The 17,132-nt window shown below is 24.3% G+C and overlaps 1 protein-coding gene across 3 annotated transcripts in view; it reads right to left on the bottom strand.

Moving 5' to 3' along the window:
* The window catches only part of LOC105840127 (leucine-rich repeat extensin-like protein 5), a 25,193-nt gene extending 8,061 nt beyond the window's left edge, over window positions 1-17,132 (bottom strand). For all 3 annotated transcript variants that reach the window (XM_036293551.1, XM_036293552.1, XM_036293553.1), the window contains exons 1-9: window positions 16,978-17,132; window positions 10,867-11,002; window positions 9,843-9,900; window positions 8,214-8,284; window positions 6,577-6,753; window positions 4,253-4,351; window positions 1,644-1,742; window positions 561-659; window positions 379-477 (exon numbers count right to left, since the gene is read on the bottom strand). In XM_036293551.1, the coding sequence (XP_036149444.1) occupies window positions 379-477; window positions 561-659; window positions 1,644-1,742; window positions 4,253-4,351; window positions 6,577-6,753; window positions 8,214-8,284; window positions 9,843-9,900; window positions 10,867-10,975 (811 nt within the window). In that variant the 5' untranslated portion in view covers window positions 10,976-11,002; window positions 16,978-17,132. The remainder of the gene's footprint in view (window positions 1-378; window positions 478-560; window positions 660-1,643; window positions 1,743-4,252; window positions 4,352-6,576; window positions 6,754-8,213; window positions 8,285-9,842; window positions 9,901-10,866; window positions 11,003-16,977) is intronic.

Here is a 17,132-nt window from a genome sequence, read left to right as displayed (position 1 = left end):
TTAAATAAAAGTCAGACGATTCTGATCGAGGTTTGAATTCAGATCTCTAGCACAGAAAACAGATGCACAACTCAACGCTACGATCGCTACATAGTATTCCGTCGTTTACATATCCCGTCTGGAATCTTTAATTTCGTGAATGCAAATTGTAAATCTTTTATAACAAGCAAATATTATTACGACAGTTTTAAACGCCATGTTTGATTAAGAAATGGTAAAAGTACCGTGAATTATATATTTTTTGGGGCTTTGTTTAAAATTCTTTTGGTAAAATTACTGATTTAAATAGTCCAAATAACATAAAATTCAACAAAATGTTATGAAAATTTCATCAAAATTTTATTAAAAATTTTTATATGAGAAATTTATTGCACATACCTGGTGTATCGCTCGGTTTCTCGATAGCAGGTTTTAATCCAAAACTAAACTGCAATGATGAATCCAATTTTACTTTTTCGGGACAATACGCACCTGGCGCTGTCAAGGAAAAATCACCGTTATATATTTTTTAAATAAAATAATCGATATTTATAAAACAAAATGCATGAATTCTCAAATACCTGGTGTATCGTTGTGCTTTTCGATTCGGCTTTTGCCGGTCAAACTGTACTGTGGACCTTTTTCCAAATTTACCTTTTCCGGACTGTATGTGCCAGGCGCTATATCAGAAAAGAAGAGTTACATTATAAAATAAACAAGAGTATAAATCCATTTATAACATAAGTGTATACATAGTAAAAAAATTGATTACATTTTTATTAATTATATAAAAAGACCATGTGTGTATTTTTAATAAAGATCTTTATATATTGTATTCTTTAGTCTTTAAATAATATAATAGATTATCACATTGACAGAATGTTTTGACTACTTCAGCAGTTGTCATAATATTAATATCTAATACATCTTTAAACAACAAAATGATTAAAATTGAATTTACATTTTACAAATAAATAATCATTATATAAATAAATTATATGTACAAAGTAAAAAGTTAAAAATTTAAAATAACGAGTGTTAAACATCGTTATAAGAGTAAAAATCACCGCGATTACTTTGACAGTTCCAAGTCCGTATAAGAGAGAGAGAGAGAAGAGAGCCCGCATAATATTATTTATTAATATTAAGTAATGTTTTAAGTACATTCTTAAAATATTAAGTGTATATTTAAAGAATCTACTTAAAATATTAAATAATATTATGCGTTTATAAAGGTGATACATCCGAGCTCTGGTGAAAATGTAAAATCGAAGCGTAAGTCGAATGTAAAGGGGGAGTAAGAGAAGCCTTAACAAACCTTCTACGAAGTGTAAATTGAAACAATAAAATGTAAAAGAAGTGTTAAAGCTTCTTTTACATTTCATTGTTTCAATTTACGCTTTGTAGAAGATTTGTTAACGCTTCTCTTACTCTTCCTTTACATTCGACTTACGCTCCGATTTTACATTTTCACCAGAGAGGGACGTGAGACTTTTCTTATCTGCAGACTCTCGAGCTGATAATTTTAGGAAAAAAATCGGAGATTGATGATGGTTATCGATGATCGTAAAAGGTTTACTTTATTAGTTCAATTCTATTTAATTAGAATTATAATTTAATTTTTTATTTCTTATCTCTATTGTTTTTTTTATTTTACGTTATACCTGGCGTGTTACTTGGCTTATCAAGCGGTGTTCTAAGTCCGAACGTGAACTGTGGCATGTTATCCAGTCTCGTCTTTTCTGGATGATATGTACCTGGAGCTAAACACTTGTCAATAAATTTTACAAGTTCCATCGTGAACAATATTTTTTTCTATTTGCATTATTTATGTCAAGTTTTTTGGATTATTATACATTTGGAGAAAGATATTAACGGTTTAAGATATACAGATTGGAATTAAACACATATTGCGAAACATGCAATAATATACTTTACGATAATAAGCAATACTCTATGTACTATGTCAATTTTACATATACATATACATATACGGCTACGTGCCAGCTACACTATCAACTTAACGCGCAATGCATAAAATCTCTAATCTCTGCAAATATCGACATAGAAGTTATTTACGTTTCCTTTATTTATCAACTACGTTAATTGACGACTCAGCAAACAGATATATAATTGTTATATCGCCGTAAAAAAATGAAATATAACAGATAATATAACGTGTTCATTGCATATAATGTACTCGTTAGTTGTAATTTCTCAAAAAGAGTTCCAGTTATATAACAAATATAATATGGTTGCATATAGTTACAAAAATAATACAATATAGATTATATACACATTGGTAAATAACTGCAAATTATTTGAGGCAGATAAGTTATTTAAAGTAAATGAGTCTTCAGAGGAGAAGCGATATTTCTAAATCAAGAAGTTTCTCCAGAGCGTTCGAAAATTCGCAATGCTCCAGACAGTAATAAGAACCACAAAGATTCTATTGTATTATTCAAGGAACAGTGATAATACTGAGCAAATCAGAGGCCCTATAAAGTTTGATTTGTTTTTGCTCTTCAAAAAAAGATGCAAAGGCATTTTGGAATTCACTGCAAAAATATTTAACAGTTTTATAACATAATTGTATTGTTCATATATAATTAGATACACAATATTAATATAACTAGGATATAACATCTGTTACATCACATATTATTCCTATGTTATATAACAATATATATAATTTGTTTGCTGGAAATGTATATTAATCGCACACAGTTACTTTTACCTGCATCCTAAAAACACCGCATGTGCAGTTAATTAATTACTATGGATTTTAAGAAGGTTCTTCAGTTTAAAGAAGGTGAATCAGAATTATGACTTTCCATTCATCTTCGAAATAATAGAGAAAGAGGACCAATAGAGTAACATATTACATTGTTTTTAGATAATATTTCTTTAAAAAAGCTAAAAATTTTAAATATGTAAATGTAAATTAAAAAGTGTCTCGATTATATGTCTTTATTGTTATTGTCCTATTATTTAGAACAAATAAGCAATATATATTTGAATGTTTTTGTATGTTAAACAACAAAGTTTGAAAAGACTAAAAACGAATATTTCAAAAATAAAATCAATTTAAAGATTAAAAATTGAAAATAAACAATTTATGTGAGAAATAGACAACTATAATTTTAAATAAAATTATAGTTATTATATTTAGATTCTTAGTCTCAAAACTGATTAAATTTTTCTTATTAAAGAAAACGACTGGAGAACCTCCTTAAAGATCGAAATGGAATACAGCTTAAAGAAAGAAAGTGGAATACTAAGAAATAAAAATTGTAACTACTACGTAACTCGTAGTTATAATAAATACTATTTTAAGAAATTTACAGTGCTTGTAAGTTTCAAATTTATTATACGTTCATGTGTAAATGTTTAAAGAAACATGTTTTGTACCTAAGTGACAATTCTCCAGTGATAATAGTTTCAAATCGTATAATCTTTTGATGTAATAATCCTCAAATAAAGTCCCATAGTTAATCATAATTAATTAGTTGCGATGACATTGATTTTCCTAAACATTGCATCGATATTATAATGTAACATAGGTTTTTCCTAAATTTTTTAATATATACGATTTGTAGAATTTATTAATTATGTAAGAAAATGTTTAGAATATCTTTAAAGCAATTATTTCTTTTGAAAAAAAAAGGTTACCTTTTTAAGTAAACTTTAAAAGATTTTAGCTGGTATGTGATTTGTTAGAAAGTTATTAACAAAAAAGTTGACAATATAAACGCATAAAAAATGGAAATTTCATATGGAACAGAACAATTATTACACAGCCTATTTTTGGGCTGTAAGTAGGGAGAGGATAGGGTAGGTCTTGCTTCGCGTAGAAAATGGAAAATCCATATTACACAGAATAAATAAATTGTATTAAAAATATATTTATTCAATGTTTACTTGGATAACAAATTTACTTGGACCTCATTTTGCGTGGAAAGTATGAAAATAATCTACTTATGTTATAAAGTTAAATTTTTACAGTGTAATGTACGTTTATATTGTCAACTTTTTTATTAATAACTTCCTAATCTAATGAATCGTGAGTGTTGACTAAAAGATCAAGCCGAGGGGAAGGGGAGTGACCTTAACAACATATTTTGAGATCAATATTATTGGAGCTGGGTCTCCTAAAGTGAATAATTATTACTTTTCTCATTAGTTTGGGTTGCTATTAGTATATATAAAATATTCGAATTGTGTATTTAATTGACTATATAATTAACTATATACATATTAACTATATAATTACCAGGCGTATCGTTTGATCTTTCAGATACAGCTTTTACACCAAAAGTGAACGCTGCTGTTCTGTAGAGAGTCATGATTTCAGCGCAATAATCACTCGGTGCTATGATTGCAATATTTATGTTTATGTTTGATACTTTTATTATAGATTTTATTATAGACTTAAATATACGACGTAAGTGGTGCTTTTTAATTAATAATGTTTGTACAAAATTTCTTATTTACTTAAAACTAAAATTTTAATTTTTTATTAATTATACTTATTTATTGACAAAAAAATTTTAATAGATTTTTTGTGAAATTTTGATGGACATAATGTTATATTAAATTTAATAAAATTTTAATGCAACAAAATTTTTATTATATTTTGTTTAAAAGATTAAATTTTGCAATTAATAAAAAACAAAGATATTTAAAGAATTTAATTAAAATATAATAAAATTTTATTAAAATTATTCTTTATAAATTGTAAAGAAAAAATATACTTGTGTATATAGATACTTTATAATGACAAATTAATGGTATTTTATTGAAATACCATGAAATACTAATACATTTTTGATAAAATTTTGACATTTGATAAAATCACTGGTCAAAATCAATATAAAGTACATCAAAATATCATCAAAATTTTACCAAATGTTTACCATTAAAATTTTTCCATCGGGATTATAATAATTTGTGTGCAATTATTTTATAGATACTCTCAGATTAATTGTAATATGTGTTTACAATGAATTTTAATATATTTTATTGTAACATATTAAAGTACAATAAAAATATTTTATATATCATAATTATCTATAAACTTTCTTTATCGAATTATTATAGACTCTCTATCCTTACAGAAAAAACATTCAAATATATTGAGTGTTTACACTCAAATTTAAGTATTAATATTCAATTGTAGGAATTTACTTTTAAATTTGAATATATGTATATATATATTTCAACTTTGAGTATTTACACTAACAAAATTGGGTGTTTAAAGTCAAACATTTGAATGCGTACACTCAATGATTTAACATTTACACTTAAGTCTGAATATAAATATTAAATTTAAAAGTTTACTCTCCATACTTACGACACATTTAGTGATCATTACAGAATATTTTCAACTAACATTTTATTATAAAATGTAGACTACAAAGTTGCTATAGTTTATTGATTAAATTACTTATCTAGTCTTATTCTTAACTTATGCTTAGTCTTATTCTTAACTTGAGAGTTAATATGGATATTACTTTTACTTTTAGAGTAACACTTAAATTAACTCTCAAATTGAGAATAATAATGAAGTTAATTCTCAAGTAAGGATTATACTCAAGTTGAGGGTTACATTAAGTGTCCGAAATTTTTTATGTTATTTTCAATACTTTTTTTGTTGTTATTTTGAGTGTTTTTTTTATAAGGGTGGATCAGAACTTATTAGAATATTTACAGATTATTATAAGAAAAATAATTTAATTACTAGCAAGTCCCAGACATTGAAAATTAGATCTTAAATATTTTTTTGTTACATGTCGAAAGTAGTCTCTTTCGTGTTATTTTTTTGTGGGCAAAGTTGTCGATTTCATCACTTTAACATTATTGCAGAGTTCTTGTCTATAAAAAAAATATATGTGAAATCTTATTACAAAAATTACAAAATTATTGCGTTTAATAGATAAAACAGACTCAATGTTGATTCTAGTATCATTATTAAGAATTGAATTAAAATTAGATAGAATTATGTAATAATATAATTCAAAAAAATATTTAATTGAATTTTCCTGGGACAATGACAGTAATTGGACTTAGTCATTACACAGAAAAAAAATTTATAGCAAAAATTACTATGGTAAATACTAAGTGCGGACCAAGGAAGAAATTATGAAAATTTTTATTAAGTTTTTATCAAATTATCAAATTAGTATTTACACTTTTTATAATTCTCTGAAATTTTTTCTTATGGTTCATAATTACTGTCGTATATAATAATTTTCATTATAAAATTGTTTCATGTATGGATTAGGTATATATTACAGTAATCACAAATCAATTTGGTCAGATCTATTTGTAATTATAATAGCGCACACACAATCTACAGGAATTATAGTAAAATATTATTATGTAATGCATATTCAAAATAAAATAATATAAGATATAATCTATAAGCTAATAAAGAGTCTTCTATAAAGAGATATAGTTAAAAAAGTTAATTTTATAATAAAAAATATTTATATAGTAACAATATATTTTCAGTTTTACGTTGTGCGCTATTTGAAAAGTTTTCTGTATGTGTTGGCCAATTAAAATCTATAAATGTTATATAAAATTTAAACTTACCGGGTGTACAGCTGACCTTCTCGATTTGCGTTTTAACGCCAAAGGAATATTTTGGCGAATTGTCCAAAATTATCTTTTCTGCTTTTTGCGGATTGTAATCGCCTGGTGCTGGCGTAATTTCCGGCTTTGTCGATTTTGTTCGGCCGTACAATGACACGGCAGGTGCAGCATCCTTTCCTAGAAGATTTTTTAACTGTGAAATGTACAATGCTAAGTCATATGTTATTAACTAATTAAATAAATAATATAATTTGAGATAAAAAGAGGACAAAAAATGAAAACGCACAGGAAAATAATAAAGTAATTAAAATAGTATATATATTATTTATATATAATTTTATTTAAAATCATTTTATTTAAACCAGAAATTTATTTATTATTTTTGAAACGCAATAATATAAAACTTATTAAAAAATATATTAATTGAAAATTGTTGAACAAACAATAAGATTTTTTTTAAATTTTGATGACGTTTATTGAATTTATTTTAAAATATTATTAGTAATTTTATAAAAAATATATTAGTTTCTCTCTCTCTCTCTCTCTCTCTCTCTCTCTCTCTCTCTCTCTCACATAAAAATGTCGTTAATTGGTCATTTTAGAATATTTACAATTTTTTGTGTTGTAATTTTAATTTTAAAAATTTATTAGAGAGTAAGAACTACTAATGTTATCAAATACAATTTAAAAATGCATAAATAATATTAAAATTATATAATACGTAAAAAATTAATTTAGAATTAATTTTTCTTTTATTATTTTTTTAAGCAGATCGAATTAAGAAATGTATATCAATCGTGCCAATGTTATTCAAGTTTAAGCCGAAGGAATTTCGTGAACATTGGCTATTAAAATGTATCATTCTTATGGAATATTGGCGGTTTGTAGTTTGATCGATACCGTGTCCAACGGAACTTGCAAGTTCGCGAAGCAATCACGCATTCATGAGATGCTTTCACTTCGCTTAATACCTTATTATCGTATTTTATTCGTATATTTTAACATGAAGAAAACAATTGCTATATTGTTTATTCAAAATAAATATTTTCATTAAATAATTTAAATAAACTTGTTATAAATAATGTTTTTAATCTAAATCTGTTCTAAATCTGGCAAAATTTTCAAAACTTTTTGAAAAAAAGACTTCTATTCTTTCTCCTTGTTATTTTTCAGATTTCTTTCTTTAAAAATATTTTCATTCTTGTTTTTTACTGTAACTTATTTTGTTACAAGATTTTACAAAAATTTCAAGATTTTTTTTATATTTTGAAACTCTAATAATTAAACAATTAATACGATTGTTACATTATCACAGCTGGTTTTTGCCATATTTTTTTTGAAAAAATGAAAAAAATTATGTTTTCCTTTATTTTTAACCTTTTCGATTAATCTCCTCTCATTTTACTTATTTCAAAAAATTGAAAAAATTATTACCTTATTGTCACAATTATTTTTACCTTATTTTTTGAAACAAAAACGAAAAAAACTTTGATTTTCTTAATTTTAATTTTTCTAGAAAATAATTTTCTAGAAAATTAAAAACACATAATTCATAATTTTTGGGGAATAGTTTTTATTAAAATTTAAAAAATTAAAAATCTATTTTGTGAAATTTGGTTTGTATTATGTATTTATACCTTTTGCGCTAAGTCCAGAGACATTATATTGCCCAGGACCAGGGCCAGCGCTATTGTCTCTTGTTGCATGTCTAAAACAGTTACAAAATGTGAGATTATACATAAAATTAAATTACATATTTCTTACTTAAAAGAATCATAAAGTATAAGATAAGTGGCTTAATTATTGGCAGTGTTTAAATTAATAATGAAAATTTGATTCTAAATAATGAAAAATCTTGATGAATGATCTTGTAAACGACCCTTTTTGTATTTAAAAATTATATGTAAACTATATATAAAGTATATTATAACACTTATTTATTAATTTTTATTATTCATTATATTACATTTATTATAAATTATGTTATTATAATTTAATTTTACTTGAATTTTAAAGAGTTTTATAGTTACAACATTATTAAAAGTAAAACTTTAATCTTTTATCTTGAAATCAATTTTTATTTTTAAATTGAAGCATTTAAGATAAGATTTTCAGTATTTGGGACACTGCAGTTGTTAATAAAATAACTGTCATAATTACTGTCGTTTTAAGGACACTGTGGTAACTGATATGCTTATTTTAAATAATATATGTATAACATTTATTTTAATTAATTATTTTGTTTTAAAACCTTTGTAAAAACCTTAATATATATAAAATAAAAGCAAAAATTCGAAAATTTAATTTATTTAATATAATAAAAAAATAAAAATATTAATATTGTTAGTGGTAAGTAGCACGTATATTTATTTACGTATAGAACGAATTCTATTTACTGCTGGCAGTAATACATGTAGGCAGACCTTAAATGATTGCTTCTATAATGCTGATATTTGAATAAATTAAAATAGTAATTGATCACTTTTTTATATTTATTTTATTAAAATATTATTTAAACATTATCATATAATTCTTTTAGTACATATAAAGTGAAAATATCACGTCTATTTGTATTTCTAAAACACGTAACTTTGCTAGGCTTCTAATTAGAAAATGATAAAGTCATCTTCATAACTTCTTTAATTATCTCATAGATTAGATATAAGACTTATTGACTATTTTATATTGTTCTGCTTATATTTATATAAGAGTGTTAATTTAACAGTAAGTCATTTTTAATACTTAACGCTCTCATAGTTTTACTCTAATATTTTAATTTTAAAAAGTAGCAGTAATTAGGACTGGTTGTAATCGTTACCCACTTTACGTTACCTCACTTTATGAGACAAAACGATTTCGTTTTTTTAACTTTCAGTTGTCATAACGAGTATAGCATACTTGTGATCGAATGATTTTTCAAGAAAGTTGATTTTTTTCACAAATTTATATATATATTTTTATAAATACCTCTGAAAGTTATACCTATACAACTAAGGCATTTATTTTTTGCATTTACAATTTTAAAAAATTGTTTAAAATTGATGCATTTGACATGGAGACATAAATAAATAAAAATTGCTCGAGTATGTTTTACTTGTTGTGATAATAATGTGAAATTCTGAGGTTGTGACAAATAAGGTTAAATACAATGCAACATAAAAATATTTTTACAAAGTTAAGATATAAAATTTAAAAAAAAAGTAACAGTTATATAAAAATTAAAGATTAAATTTAAATTTAGTTCAGAAATAAATTGTCAGTTTTACCTGTTGCCGAAGGAGAATGCTGGTGCCCTTCCTCGTTTAGAATCTGTAACTGTTTTTCCTACGAATATTACACATTGCTATATAATAGAATATTATACTATATAATTATTATGTCACACAGTGACATATTATTATTATAGAAGATAGTATTTGATGAAAAATTAAAAATAAAAAGATTATAAGGCAATATTATTATTATAGTGCGGAAGTAAACAACTGTTTCGTTAATTATAAAGCCACTGTTGCGTCGTTCTCGTAAATCATAAATATCTAATGATCGCACGCAATCATGCAGGTAATGGTTGCAACGATATACTAATTAACATGTTACTTGCTTTATAAGAGTCTTCCTGTTGAATAAATTCTCAATAAAAAGAAGATTGTTCTTGTTATGATCTGTGTTTTATTAAAAGGCTAGACATTAATCAAAAATTATCTATGTAAAACTAATAAATGTAAATATTTTTTTAAACATTCTATTATTAAACATTCTTCAAAGATCAACCAAATCTAATAAATAAACATAAGGAATAAAAACAATTTTTATAATTATACTCTATAAATATAATTATATACAATAAGTAAACTGTATATAATACTGTGTATAAAATTGTGTAAAAGGTATAAGCATTTCATTAAAAAAAGGAGTGTATAATTTTATATTATATATATGTATATAATATAATATGTGTGTATGTGTGTATAAAAGAATTTAAAGATATAACTTATAAAACTTATAAAATTTAAAAACAAATTTGTATATGTGTGTACTTACATAATTTGCATATGTATATATATATTATATGTACATATAAATATACACACACACACACACACACACACGTCTTAAAATTTAAATAAGTTTTATATGAGATTAATAAGATATATTTTTCATACATTAATTATTTTTAAAACTGTAGTTGTAAAAATTAGACATTTTTTTAGTTTTTTAAAAATAAATTTTTTTACTTATGTTATCTTTTAAATGACTGATTCAGATATATTATAATGTATAAAGATTCACCTATTAATGTTGGTAGAGTTACACAGGCTGGTCCTGGGCTGCTGTATTCAGCGGCAATCGGGCCTCGTCTTTTTGTAGGAGTCCAAGGTCTTTGTGTCATTCCAACCATGATTAAAAGTTGATTTTTTCTTTTTCTCTGTGAAAATTTATAATATCTCGTCTTAATGATGTAATGAGGAGAAAATATTTTATTCCGATGTAAATAAATTCTCATAATATTTTATAATATTTTAAAGAATTTTTTATATTTTGAATTTATAAAAATTTAAAAAATTTAAAACTTTCTCACGTTTTATAAGTTTTATTCGGACATTATACAATCAAAAATCGTAGATTATTTTTGTATATATGGAATTCGTTTACGTAGGTATATAAAGTAGTAAGATTTTCTTAAAATGTATATTTTCTCCATATTTTTGAAAAATTTTAATTCGTATAGTTTATCGAAAAAATTATCTTAAAAATGATAAAAATAATAATATATAAAAAAGTTTTGTACAAGATTTAAAGAAAATTTTTTATTAGAGTATAAATTTTGTAAGAAAGTATAATATTGAAAAGTTCCTATAACAAGTTCAGAAAATTAAATTTTCAAAAAATAAAATTTATTTTTATATTATTCTCATTATATAAAAACTGTAATAAATATATAAATATGGTAACTTTTGCTTGGAAAATTACAACTTTGTTCTTATAACTTTAATTTAATATAAGAACAATATTGTATATTTTGGCAGTAATATTTTATAGACCTATTTAAGATAATAAAAAAGAAATATAAAAAGAACTCTAAATTTGTTTGTTTTTGTAATAAAAAATTTTATATTAATTATTTTTTTTTATAACATATTACAGATTTATTATTTTTATAATATTAATAATAATAAAAATTAAAAAAAAATTATTTAATAAAATATATAAAGCACTGATTTTTTATTTTTTATTTACAAAATTTTACAAATTGTTCTTAATAAAAACATTTTTTTATATTTCTCTTTGTATAAATATAATAAGTTTTCTTCGAGAACATATAATAAGTATAAGAAAATTTTAAATTTTAATTAGTATTTTAAAGATCCATTTAAAGGAAATTAAAAAATAAATAAATCTGTAGATTTGTTTAGTTCTGGGAGAAATTTTTATTATCTATCTATATTTATATTTCCCATTTTTTCTGTATAATATTCGCTCTCTTGACGAAACAAAATTATTCACGATTCTATTAATAGAGAATGAATTTGGCACCACAGCTAAGATTAAAAAAAATGGATTTGTTTTGTTTTATAAAAAGTTTTTTAATAAAATATTTGTATTAAATATTAGGAAGAATTATTTTATAATATAAAAATAATTCGAATGTTCTTTTGTTTGCATGGAAGATATATTTTCAATGTGTACTTTGGCTTTTCAAAAAAAATTATCTTAAAGGAACTTAGCTTTTGCTTATTTTTCATACACAAATTTAACTATCGATATATAAAATAAATCTCGATATTAAAACACATATTTGTACTTGCAGTATAAATAAGATTCTTTTTGATAGACAACAAAACGCATATACACGCGGCGTCCATGAATTATGCAATGAAGGCGACCTCGAAGTCTCGGGGCACGTATATACAGAAACGACTCACAGCAAACCATATAAGAGCATGTCCATGATGGGCATTCGTGACGATCGCCCACCGCTTTAGTTCTGGACCATATTACAAAGTACGAGTGAGAGCTTCAAAAGTGCCCAAATATACGATGGTCGATGACGACGACGACAATGATGATGATGACTCATATTGTTCATTTATAATGCGGAGTAGCGTATTCAATCATCGATGCATGAAATACGCTCAATATGTGTGTCTGTGTGTGTATGTTTTATTAAACGTGGAAAATATTTTCAACAAAGTATAATTGAAATTTTTTGTATTAAAATTTTATTGTATTAAAATTTCGTTAAATTTAACATAATGTCAAATTTTCTAAACCTCTAAATCGTAAAATTTTTATCTTATTAGGGATAATTATTATAGCGGCGTTTTTTGTGTTTAATATAAGATTATTCTCGATTTTAAAATTAAAAGAACATTACAAAGTTAGGTAAGCATTGCTAATGAAATATTTTATGATTGATTCCGAATGATCGGAATCGAATAATTGAGTGTGTTATTCATTAATACTGAATTTTTTATATCATCGCTATGTTACTACCCTACACAGCACACTTTATCCTGCAGATATCCCCAGGTTATCGAGATATCCAATTGGACATATCGCAATCCCATGGATGTCCTACGGTTATTGCGATATCCCTCGGATATCTGATGGATATTGCGATATCCTGTGCTGTGTGGGACAGTACAGTATTTTAATAAAATAAAATAAAAGTTAAAAACCAAAGAGAAATATTATCTCGAAAAAAAGGAAAAGTAATAAATTATAAAAATTATATTATTATTAAAACTATATTTTTATAATTAAATAGTTTTATAATTAAATTTATTTGTTTTGAAATTTTTTCTCTATGCTAATCTGTTTTATTAGCTTTATTTATTATTAATTATTTATTATTGTTATTAATCATTAACCAATAAGATTGAAACGTATAATTTTTACAAGACTTTAAATTAAATTTATTCACTTTGTGAAGTTCTTTTACAGTTTTAATCTTTTTTTTGTTATTATAAAGTTAATATTTATTATTGCCATTAATTGTTAATTGATAAGGTTGGTATTATTTGTTATGATAAAGAAATATTTATAGGAAACATAAATATTGAGCGACATTCGCTTCTTCCGTCCGCATCATATACTATATATACTTAAATGACATCATGTATACTTAAGGCAAAAGCACGACTGTGTATATCGATTACATTCATATATCCATACTGAGATGACACGCAGTGTGTGTATATTGTGATGTACACGTGTATACATATATATATGTATATGTAACATTTCATTAGTCAAATACGGGAATGAAAGTAGAGTGGCAATCGACACAAGAATATATATAGAGTATAAATGTGCGTCGTGATGTCCAAAATTGGATGGAGAGATTGTGAAATATTCGCAAAAGTATATCTCAGACAGCAAACGATTTCTTGCAAAGAAAAATAAATGTCTTTGCGCCTCTTTATCATTTATGATTTATAATTTTATACGATACATAATAGAATTAATGGATAATAAATAAAACGTACATATACATAAAAAATCAGCTTTTTTAATGTACGATTAAATTGTATAGTAAACTAGGAGAAAAAGAGAAAGAGAAATAATATATAAGATAACAAATTCATATTATTATTTTTGTTACAATTTTTATATAAATCTAGTAAAATGGTAATTGTAACTGTCATATGTTATTAATTGCCGTCATGGCATTAAAAATATTAAATTAGTTATTGCATTCGTTCTTGATAATATATGATAAAAAATCTATTTTTAATACAAAAAATAAGAGAATATTTCTTAGTCGAGGCAATTCTTGATGTCTAATAATAATTTTCGTGTGAATTTTTTACAATCTTCAGCTCATGTAAACTGTATGCTGCATATTCGGTCTTGAAATACAATTCTTAATATTTTACTAGAATAATTAAATCACAAATTAAATCGACGATCAATTAAGTAGTTTTAATGCTATCAAGTATCAATAAGATCTTCTTTTCTAAAAAAAATTGTAAAGAAATTATTGTAAAAAATAACATTTTAGCCAGAATATGGCGCTTTTCTTATTTCTTGTATTAATTATATATCTAATACTTATTATTACACACACACACATACACACACACACACACACACACACATACACACACACACACATACATTTATTATACTATTTATTGCATTAAATACAGCTTTAAGAGGATGCTAAACTATCCATCAAATTTGATCGAGGTCAATAATGTAGAATCGTTTATCGTTGTTTATAAAAGTATTCGCTTCAAAATACAAATTATGTAGCTTATACGTATGTACAAATGAATGGTATCCCTCAGCTCAGAATAGATTGAGAAATAAGACTATATTCGCCAAATTACGATTAAAAACAGTAAAAAAAGTTATTTTTGTGATCAAATTTTCAGAAATCTGTAATGATAGATGGGCGCTTAGATGAATAAAATTTGATCACACAAATAACTTTTTATACGGCTTTTAATCGTAATTGAACAAATATAGTCTTACTCGTCAATCTATTCTGAACTGAGGGATACCATTTATTTGTACGTATAGTACGTATTTGTACGTAAGTATAAGCTACATAATTTAAAGCAAATATTTTTATAAACAACAATAAACGAATGACTCTACATTATCGATCTCGATCAAGTTTGACGAACAGTTTAGCATCCTCTTAAAATAAAACTAAAGCATTTATGAAAGAAAAAGAAGAAAAAATATGCTATAATGTGTTACAATGTAATTCACATAAATTTTTTTTTAATTTTAAAGACTTTTTATACTTTTCGTAAAGTGTGAAAAAATCTTCAGCGTGTTGAAATTTTTGTTGAATAATAATATATATAATAATATAAGTAATAACTAGCAATTTTGTAAGTATTGATACTATTGATGCTATAAAATTTTAGTTATGTGTACACTGCAGACAATTCCTTGAATATATTGATTTATATACATAATAAATAAACAGAATGAAAAATTATTGCTATAAAATAAGAGGTTTTTAGTAAAATAAAATATAATTATAAATATTAGTTAGTTATTATTTTATAAACATGTTATTTCGCAAAAAATTTTTGAAATATGTATATGTATATGTGCCTTTATAAAAATCCATAATCTTGAACTTTGAAGCTTATTTTATTTGCTGTATTAATTGACAATCTATCGCTTAAATGTTATTTAAATTGTATTAAAATATTCAATATTGTTCTAATATATCCACAAACATATAAAAAATGTTTACTCATTTCAGATACGATGGCTCTCCTTAATTTGTTAACTTTTAATATCATTCAAATAGCTTTGAACAACTTTTAATTTTATTCAAATATATTATAAAATATATTATAAAATAAACTTTATTCCTCAGTATCTTTTTATGTTAGTACTACAATCATGTCTAACATTATTAATCCCTAGAAGCCACCTTTACCCAGTCACACGATAGCGACACAGGTGCAACTTGGGATTTTGTATTTCTAAGTTTTAATAATTTCATATATAATTATTCAAATTAAACTCAAATGTATACTTTATAGAAGTATTATTTCCTGTAGAATCCGATAGAAATACTTGTAAAAGTAAAAAATATCATTAACATAGAGAAAAATCGCTACTTTCAAAACAAAATTTTCAAGATTTTTAAGATTTTCAATTTTTACTTGTCCCAAATCGCACACGTGTGGTCTCCAGGGATTAGCATTCTGTTACTTTTTCTGTATCTTAAAATTAGTAAAAAAATAAAAAAATAAAATCAAAATTATAAATATAAAAAAATCTCTATTTGCAATTTGCCAATATTTAATATTTTGTTATCGCTCATTTCATAAATTTATTTCTAAAATACGTTTCGATAAATTTTCCATTAATTTTCTATAATGAAACAGATGCTTTTGTTTCAATTTTTACTGTTTGTCACTTCTTTTTTTGAATTATGTATATTATTTATTTTGAACCTTTTTTCTTAATAAAATTCACAAATATTCAATAATATTGAAATAAGGTATCTGTAAAGAGTTTATCTTGCTCAAACCATAACTTACCTACTTTGACCGTGTAACAATATTATATTTTATTAATATTTATATTTATATATTATATATTAGGAAAATTTATTCCAACATTGGTCTTTAAAAACTTTTTTACGGTCGAAGACAGCAAAGTTTTTTCCCGCATTATTGTATGCATGTATAGAATTCATTCGTTTTACTAAGGAAGTCTATAATTTTGAACATGGCTATATATCATCGATTATACATTAATATCATTTTATTATATTTTGCTCGTTTTATCAAAACACATTTATGTTCTAATTTTTTTAACTTTGCAGGTTTTCATTCAAAATTATAATATATGTATAATGTATTCGCGTGACTGTCATTACAGTAAAAGTACTTGACTTTAGAAGATAAATTTACTTACTTAATATTAGTGAAAAATCTGTAAATACGGCAAGGTATCGTTCGTGAGAAACAAGAACAGCTTATGACGATTTTCTGTTTGCCGGTATGAAATGCTTTCAACAACACAGTGATGTACACCCCAGACGCGTGGACTTACGACTGAGGAATAAACAT

Source organism: Monomorium pharaonis, chromosome 11, assembly GCF_013373865.1.
Source record: "Monomorium pharaonis isolate MP-MQ-018 chromosome 11, ASM1337386v2, whole genome shotgun sequence".
NCBI classification, from domain to species: domain Eukaryota; kingdom Metazoa; phylum Arthropoda; class Insecta; order Hymenoptera; family Formicidae; genus Monomorium; species Monomorium pharaonis.
Note: the sequence above shows the minus strand (reverse complement) of the source record. Positions and strands in the feature narration are given on the sequence as shown.